The sequence below is a fragment of the Brienomyrus brachyistius genome, chromosome 5 (assembly GCF_023856365.1).
Source record: "Brienomyrus brachyistius isolate T26 chromosome 5, BBRACH_0.4, whole genome shotgun sequence".
Lineage (NCBI taxonomy): Eukaryota > Metazoa > Chordata > Actinopteri > Osteoglossiformes > Mormyridae > Brienomyrus > Brienomyrus brachyistius.
The window spans coordinates 7,509,822-7,519,009 of NC_064537.1; the positions used below are offsets into that span (position 1 = coordinate 7,509,822).

At 49.2% G+C, this 9,188-nt stretch overlaps 1 protein-coding gene across 1 annotated transcript; it reads right to left on the bottom strand.

Moving 5' to 3' along the window:
• Positions 1-2,649: 2,649 nt before the first annotated feature.
• LOC125742198 (syntaxin-6) lies at positions 2,650-8,530 on the bottom strand. Its single transcript, XM_049013971.1, has 8 exons — positions 8,384-8,530; positions 7,319-7,488; positions 6,819-6,913; positions 6,333-6,395; positions 5,648-5,752; positions 5,402-5,508; positions 4,896-4,990; positions 2,650-4,570 (listed from the first exon to the last, which is right to left on the bottom strand). The coding sequence occupies exons 1-8, from the start codon at positions 8,416-8,418 to the stop codon at positions 4,494-4,496; spliced, it is 747 nt and encodes a 248-aa protein (XP_048869928.1). The 5' UTR covers positions 8,419-8,530; the 3' UTR covers positions 2,650-4,493.
• Between the last annotated feature and the right edge of the window lie 658 nt (positions 8,531-9,188).

A 9,188-nucleotide genomic window follows, 5' to 3' on the forward strand; every position in this document is an offset into this window, starting at 1 on the left:
TAATACCGTAAATACTGTAGTGTTAGGTTCTTAAAACTACTACTAATTCACGATTGAGTAGCATTGCCAAGTATGTTATGAAACAAAAATAAGGTCACGTACAAACGAGTAACCATCCATTCAGCATGTGACTGAAGTGCTGAGAGTGAGGTGAGGGCGGGGCTCTGTGCTGGCTAAGGGTGGTTTCGGTAAAGTCTGGGTTGGCTGTGGATGGTAACCTGCGGGGGAGGGGGCGTCAGACAAAAGCAGAAGGCCAATCTAAATACCCGAACCCTTCAGATTGACCTCCCCTTCTCGCTCCTAACCCCCTCCACCAAATATGGTTTGTAGCAATGGCCAGAAATGGGGCTTGAGCAATTACAGGCACTACCAGCCTCCCGCCAGCAGAGGGCAGCACACCCTCAGATGATGATTATTCCAGGCAAATGTATGACATATAGCTAACCTCTGTTGTTCAAGTGCAATTGTAAGAGATTAACAGTTACTCGCAGCGCTGGCCGTTTTAATCGTGTGCCGAGTCGAAACAGTTGAAATGACTGTCTTTGTGTTGGTGTAGTGGTGGGTGGTTGTCATGGTAACGTGCAGCCAGTAGCCAACCGGCGTTTTTCTGGGAGTATAACCCACCCACACTGTCTTCTGGGTTTCAGGAAGGAGGGAAGGACCTATTTCACACCTTCAGTTTACTGGGGTTATCTTTTCCATTGTTGTTTTAATTATTCATGTTTTATTTTTGAAACGCTGACTAGTTAAAGGTCATATTGGAGGGAAAGAGCGAGTGTGCTCATTGGGAGGGGAAGGTTGGCGCAGTTCTGTTTGTCTCTTTGCCTGCTTGTCACCCTCTTCACATTGGGGTGGGGTGGGGGGGGGAGAATAGCACCTTCTGGGTGTCCTGGGGTTTTGAGGACATCCTGGCACCTTCTAGGGAGTTTTATATGTCAGAGTGTGAGGGACAGTGACAGTGGGGCTTTGCTCACAGCAGGCAGAGATGTGTGTGTTGTAGGTCTTTTTTTGTTTGATGATGAAGATGATGATGGTGGTCTTTTTGTGATGATTTAATATGTTCCTGTTTATTCTTTAACTCCCCCCCCCTCCCTAGACAGGCTCTGGGGAAGGTGGTAAGACTGTAACCTCTCTTCCCTGAAGGGCGGGGGGGGGTTGAGGGAGTTTCGGAGGGCTGGTTGCAGCCCTCTGTGTTTCAAAGTCCATCCGCAAATAGTGCCCCCCCCCCATCCTTTCCTGTACCTAACCTGGCCTCCCCTCTGCGCTTGGCACTGTGGCCCATCAATCTGTACGTGTTCTTCCTTTAACTTACCCCTCGCAGCCCCAATGCTCCGATCTGTACATTTTGCTAACAGCAACATTGTAGACTTTTATCCAGAATCTTATTACTCCACTCTCTCGACGACCCTAGCACACCAGAGCTGCCCCCCCCCCACTCCCCCCCTGCCTGCAGTTCTGGTGGACTGCCCACAGGGGGCGCTCTCTTACCTGGAGCCCAGAGCCAGACGCCCAGTGTCCCTCTGCTGGAGCCGCGGGTGTTACGGCAGGCGCATCCTGCCTGGTGGGCCAAACCAAACTGAAGTGAGAAGACCATCTGGGAGGGGTTTGATGTATGTGATGTTTTTTATACACAGCTATTAGTAAGGCGATGGGTGGAAAAACAACACTACTCTGGTGTGACCTGGGTCAAACAGATCTTTTTTTTTCCACTCTATGAAAATATATATATAAAAAATATATATACTGTATAATATACCTAGAAGCACTAATGAAGTTTGATTGTTAGTTGTGCACTCACAGCATGAGGTATTAACCCAGAAACGCTTATCAGACAAAACGCACCAGCGTCGGCCGACGCGCGGACCCTGCCGTGATCCCCGTAACGTCAGTGTTTATTCTGTGTTCCAAGTGCCAATAACTTTGTGAATTCCTAACTGTGACCCAATAATTAAGATAATTGCACATTAACTACTGTAAAAAAAAATGAAAAAGGAAAAATGAGTATCTTAATAAAAAGGTTTGTAACAAACACTCCGTTTACAGATTGCCTGAAATGTAAACGCTATTGCACACTTGACTGGGGGTAGAATGCGTTGTACTGAGCTTCACAAAATGATAGAGTGTGAGTAACAGTGTTTAATGCTTTGAAGAAAAGAACCAATCGGATCACAGCTTAGAGGGTTGTGTGCGTTGTGATTGGCTTCCACCACTGGCCGAAAGCCTGTCTCCTGTATCTATGGCTGCCGAAAAGGAGAGCCGACAATTCACTAAAACCAACATAGGCAGATCCCAACCTGTCAACTTCCTACCCGTGAGAAGATTGTCCTTAGAGTAACTGCCGCTAAGTAAGACTAGTTTAAACTCCCACCCTGAATGCTCCAAAACATTTCAGGTAAATTGAAGATTAGACCATTCTCCATTTTGCTAATGCGCTATGCTAACGCACAGGGAATTGCAGAGTAGAGTTTAAAGATTATGACATGAAAGTTACTGTCTGCCGGCATCTTGGCTGCCCTTCCCGCTCCCCCAGTTTGCCCGGCCCAAACCGCTGAGTGTAGGATACAGACCTTGGGATGCTCAGAAGATATTACTGCTGCTTTGGAAAGCTGCGGAAACTCCACACAGAAATCACTCCACAAGAAACGGAGCAAATGTTTATGGTTTATTAAGAACACGGGAAATTTACAGGAGGAGAAGGCAATCATTCCACAGCTTACAGTCTTTCAGGTATGCCTCTATATGTACATAAACCCAGGGACAGGTTACTCATTCCGTCTGAAACCAGATTATCAGAAGTGTGGCAGGAGCCAGTTCCTGAGGACACAGTGAGGCCAATTCTGATGCAATAACACAGTCTTCCTATGAACGTAATCTGTGTGGTTCACACCTGCTTGGTTGGGTCATAGTTGACCGATGGCAGGTGTAACGTACCCACCCCCCCCCCACGGGGTGGAGGATGATGCAGATGTGGGCACGTGGCAAATTATCAAGGGTGCGACTCAAAATGCTGGGAGTCCCTTGAATCCAAAGGGTTTGGGTTCATTTTTTTCCCCCTCTCTAATTTTCTTCCTGGTTTTGCAAAATCAGCAGCCTGATGTAGGACAGTCCCCTTCCCCAGTTGCCGATGGCGACAGCAGGACAGGGAGAGAACAGCTCAGACGGACCCATGACACACCCAGAGGGCCAGTCAGCCAATCGCCCGATCGATCACAACCAATCACATTCCACGGAGTGCCACAGCAGCCCGGTCCACCACACACAGGCTCCATCCATCACACGAATACAGCACATACTGTACATCTGATGCTGCCTGTACTTAGGGGGGCATTCTGTCCAGAAGCCGAAAGCTACGAGCAACCCCCAAGGGAGTGAAGTACCACCTGATATCTTCAGGGAAGTTCAGAATGGCCCAGAAATCGGACACTCTCACTTGGCATCGGCACAAACGGTAAATGCGTGGATGCATGGATTAAAACTGACAAAAAAACAGAATGATAATACTGCAACGGTACCAAACACAGAGGGGAAAAACCAGAACGATAAGGAACCGCACGCGAAGGTGGACATAATTAGGATTTCAGAAAGTCACCATTTATATTTGAGCTGTAAACTGACATGGAGGCAAGTCAGGAAAAAAAGAATATTAAAATGTGTAATAAAATGTACAAATATAAAGCAATGTGGTCCTCTTTTTTTCCCTCCAAGCCAGGTGAGAACAGGGATTGTGTCATTAAGGCATTGCACTGCAAGAAGTCATTTTTCACTAGTCATCACTCCCTGACACAGCAGGAACTAAAGTGCAGTAAGAGGCGTTCAGCGCGCCTCCGCTGACGGGCAGCGGGACACCGGCAGCGGGAGCGACCCCCCCACACCAGGAGGAAGCGGATGGGGATAATCGGCCTGTCAGTAACATATTTTTGGTGGAAAAAAAATCATTCATAAACAGATGTCAAAAATTTGGGGGGGGGGGGGGGGGGACAGTACCGAACAGTGAACAGAACAGCACAGAAAATTCACAAGAAGTCACAATGTCCACCAGGGGGCGAGACTGACGAAAGACATTTATACTTGTCTGTTTTGCCCAGCAACTACCAGCTTGGTCAGTGAAGTGGCCGTCGTGATTGGCTTGCTGGCCTCACAAACACGCCCCCTTTATTATCTGTGCAGGCCCATTAATATACTTTTTTTTTTCCTAAAAAAAATAATAAAAGGCAGCTATGAACAGTTCACCATACTGTGAACATCAAGCCGTCTTTCAGTACCTTTTATCTGGTTCGGGAAACTGCGCTTAAAAATATTTTTTACTTGCCCCAAAAGGCAACTGGTGCAGGTCCTGCCTAATCTGAAGGAGTCCTGAGCGGACGCTAGGCTATAACGCAGCGGGCAGTCGTATCCAAAAGCAGGAGGAGACGGATTTACCCCCCAGTCCTCCATCCACCCATCCACCCAAAGAACCGTCCAGAAGGAGGGGAAGGAACATTGCAGATCCATGGTCAAAGTGTGAAGAAGAGAATGAGGACGATGATCATTATGACCGCCAGGACTCCGATCGCACACCACTGCCTCCGACCTGAGGAACAGATAAAAAATAATGGCTGACAGCAGACGTAAACCCAAAAAGAGGCAAGAATGTACACGCAGGCAGGTGCCATCCAGCCTGGATGAGGACTACAGGACAAATTCATGCCACCCACAGAAATAATATTAATAATCAATCCATTCATCTCCATTCCACCACTCCTGCAAAGGGTCACAGTAAAATACTTATTTTCCTGATTTTTTTGAGTAATGCTAATAATCGTATCTAGGTGCTTCAAGGTTCTTCAACGACACAGGACAGGTACGTCTGGTTTTACAAAACACATCGACCCGAATCGATTCAGAAGAGAACTCACTGCTCGTCATGTGGGACACCTTCTCCATCTTCTTCAGGACCGAATCCATCCTCGAGTTGGTCTGGTCCATCTCATCGCCGAACTCTCCAAGCATACTGCTCAAGACCCACACAGATCGAAACCGCGTGTTAGTCTATAACAAGAACATTCATCCTTCTGGCCAGTACAAGGTGGCCCTGGGCGGGGGACACCCTGGGCGGGGGACACCCTGGGCGGGGGACACCGGTCCATGTTAGACACTAATCCATCAAACTGCAAATTTGTAAGGAAACCCTACAGTAGGCAAACTCCAGACACAGGGTAGGATTCAAACCCCCAACCTTGGAGTAGTGTGCCACCCTTAATACTCTACAAATACATTTCGCCGCATCAAGGGGAGCAACGAGGTGAATGAAGGCGGCAGTGCCAGTCCAAGTCAGTGAAAATGGCTTGCTAAGTCGGTGCCCCCTCGGAAGATGGCGCCCAAGACGGCCGCCTACGTATGGCATTGGGACGGGCGGACTCACACAGCCTGCTCATCCAGCTCGTCGCCGATGCGCTCGGACATGTCCTTCAGCACACGGATGCTGCCCGTAACCAGCCCCAGCTGATCGTCCTGTTCCTGCATAATCAGCTGCCCGGAGAGAGGGAGGGGCACACTGGGGGTGTCATTCTCATTCGGCAGTCTGGCAAGCTCAGGCCCCGCCCCCCACATAACTGGCCCCACCCCCCGCATCACTAGCACCGCCCTCCCTACCCCACACCCCGCCCACCTGTTGCTGCTCCTGCTGCTCCTGGATGTACCGCGAGTTGGCTGACACCAGGTGGGGTTCCAACCCCGTGGAGGCGCGGGCCGGTCCAGAAGCCGCCAGCAAGGCCTGAACGAGAAGGGGGGGGGGGAGGCCCATTCCAGAATCAGAACCAGTCAGCGGTACGCATTCATGCCCCAGTGCACAATGCCAGCTTATAGGACCACCTTAACTCATTCTCTGTAGCGGGAGGAAGTGCAGATGGAAACGTGTCAGCGTGAGGATCATTTACTTATTTTGCAGCTGCTTTTATCCAAAATGACAAACAACTGAGAAAGCCGGGCCAGACGGTCCCTGGAGCAAGTGAGAGGTTAAGGGCTCAAAGGCCCAACAGTTATATCACTATGCTGACATCGGGATTTGAACCAAAGACCTTCTGATGACAGGCACAACATCTTAACCTGCTGAGCCCCGCACTGCCGCGATGGTGCCACCATAGTCTTTACCCTCAGGGGAAGGAGGACCAGATATGCTCTATAATTAGTGTCTGACCATTTAAGCGAAGCATGCAAAGGCGCAGGGAGATAAGCACACCAGGCCTGCAGAAACACATTAGTCCTAAGCTGACAATCACATGGAACCCCTTTTCCACAAAGCGCTCCACCACACAAAGGCACTCAGGATGTCATCTTCAGCAGCGCTGACGCACCTGTCGATTCTTCTTCTCAGCCCTGGCCATCGCTGAGGGGCTCGACAGCTGCTCCTTCATCTCCTGCGAGAATAATGACGATAATGATAACAGATACTTCTTATTGATCCCCGTAGGGGAAAGTCTCTCTTCACCTCCCCCATCTTGCTGTCCGTGAGAGCGAGCTTGGCGGCGAAGGGCAACCGCCTGTAGCGGCACACAGGGAGCTGGGGGTTTAGGGCCCTGATTCAGGGGTCCACAGATACGCTGAGGCTGGGCTTGAACCAGCAACCCTCTGAACACAGGCACAGAGGCTAAGCCTGCTGAAACACACGCTGCCCTCAGGACACGAGACCACACAGTAAGACAAAGCAAACTGAGGGTGTTGCACAAAAGCAGATATGAAACAGCTGTTGTAAAGTCCAGACTGCAAGCCCAAAGGGCTCCACACAGAATATGGTGCAGAAACACGCAGAATGCTGGAAGTCACGTGGTCGCTGACAGCACCTGGACGGCCTGCCTCGTCCGCTCTACAAAGTCCCTCCGGTCCTGCAGCTCACTCTCCTCCAGTCTGAACTTGCCCGGATTGGATTCGACGATGCCTTGGAAGTTAAGGCATCACAGAGCTGACAGTTTCAGGGCAAACCACTACCCCCCCCCAACACGCTTCAACATTGGACTCACTGACATGTGACCTGTTACCAAAAGGCTTATTGCCAAATCCAGTGCAGGAAACTAGAATCACTTCAGAACATACACCCTTCCATCTGGAGCCTATTCGAGGCAGGATACCTCACAAGGCCGGGGGGCACCCTGGAAGGAATGCCAGTCCATCACAGAGCACACACATAATTCAATCACTATGCGTAACTTATAGATATACTATGGGGGGAAAAAACACAGAGCAGGATTCGAACCCATAACCATAGGAAGTGTAAGGCAACAGCGCTAATCACTGCCTAAATAAATACCCCCCACCACCACTGGCAACACTGTAGTCTGGATACTGATGGTCTCATGAAGGTCCTCGAGGTCCCAGTCGATAGTTCTCAGACAGTTCCTCAGCTCATTGGTGCTCCAGTCCAGCTCGTCCCGGCTGACAGGAGTACCGTCCTCCAGAAGCTCTTCCCACCGCTCGAAGAGCCCCCGTGCCCTCGCCAGGGCCTTCTGCACCTCCCTAAACACAGGAGTGCTGGACGATTAGTGGGAAGCGCTCAGGCCTGAACCCGCCGCAAAGGGCTGCTTCTGTGCCCTCGGGCAGCAACTGAGTTGGTCTTTGTAAACAAACAGAATGTCAAACATTCAGCTAAAATTAGATTAATTAGATTAAATGACTGCTGAGCCACAACTTTCATTCTTATACAACACTTCGTTTCGGAGTGAGACTCTTTGACTCTTAAATGCCACAACCAGCGATGTTACTTCTGCGCGTAAGACAAAGCTTCGCATTTATTTCACATTACCGATGACCGATGTCGGCTACGAATAAGTACAAACGCTGCTTCCACACAGAACAGGGAAATACATTTTCCTGCATTGCAAGCTCTGTTTCCTAAATTACATCTCTATGTAAGCAGCGTATTCAGTTACAAAAAAACAGATTGTAAACAGCATCGGGTTTGACGAGTTTGGCACGGAAATCCATAGTGTCCATGAGATAACGATCCTCAGCTAAAGAGTCAGCGTGTCCCGGTAGTCTGACAGCCAGCGCCAGCCCGACCGTCAGGGGTACTTCTGTCTAACCTGTCAGCGGGGCAATATTTCTACATTTTCTAGTCCATGCGATTGCGACTAGATCACCAATCTCCCCAACATTAAGAAAAGATACAAGGGCCTTCTCTGCCTGCTAGATTCAGCTAACGCACAGTCGCTTTTTTCAGGAATACGTCGGAGAATTGGGGTCTGTAGGGGAACTTCTGAAAGGAGAATGGTGGGTGACTATAAACGTATCGCTCCGACATTTACCCATCGACACCCTCCCCCCTGCTTATGCGACGAAGACACGAAAAGCAGCCCCGGGAAAGGACGCACGGCACGGGCTCGCACCCCCTCCCCGGACGCGGATCGCTCACCCTTTCACTACGAAGAACGGGTCCTCCATGGACATGCTGGCTCCTCGTCGGGACCCAAGGATATGCAGTCTGACTGCACCCAAGCGCCAATAACTCCCCTGTCACGTGACGGAGCTCGTCCGTCTGCTACAGCACGCAGAGAACGCTTCCTACTTCCGGAGTCGGGCGCGCGCGTGGGCGCGCGTGTGTGAGCGTGCGTGCGTCAGTAATTTTGTGTGTCACTTTCAGGGGGCACAAGTAACTTAGTATCTCATTTACTACGCAAGTACAAATCATGAACAAATACATTAACTTGCATACATTGCATGGACCGTTATGATTGATTAATGACGAACGAACACCCAGTTTCTGGTTAATTCATATATTAAGTAAGAGTACATTACTACATTATTTGCCGAGCTGGCTAGTTCAGGTCCAGAACGCATAAATCCAGACCAAGACTTTGTTTCAACCAACCAGTTAAGTACTCTCTGAATATGACTCTTAATTTCAACTGGTTAGTTCTAACAAAATCTTTATTTATTATTCCTGGACCTGAACTTGCTACCTCTGATTATTTTTGTGTGTGTGTGTGTGTGTGTGTGTGTGTGTGTGTGTGTGTGTGTGTGTGTGTGTGTGTGTTTGTGTGTGATTCTTACAAGTTCTATTGCCATGATTTATATGAACTAATCTGGTTTGACTAAGCTGATGCCAAAATACCAATCATTTTAAAACTTTACATTTCTGTACTTTACATTTCTGTACAAAGATTTTGTAGACAAGTGTGCATGTTGATTAGGAAAGAGGAAAATGGCCCAAAATTAAT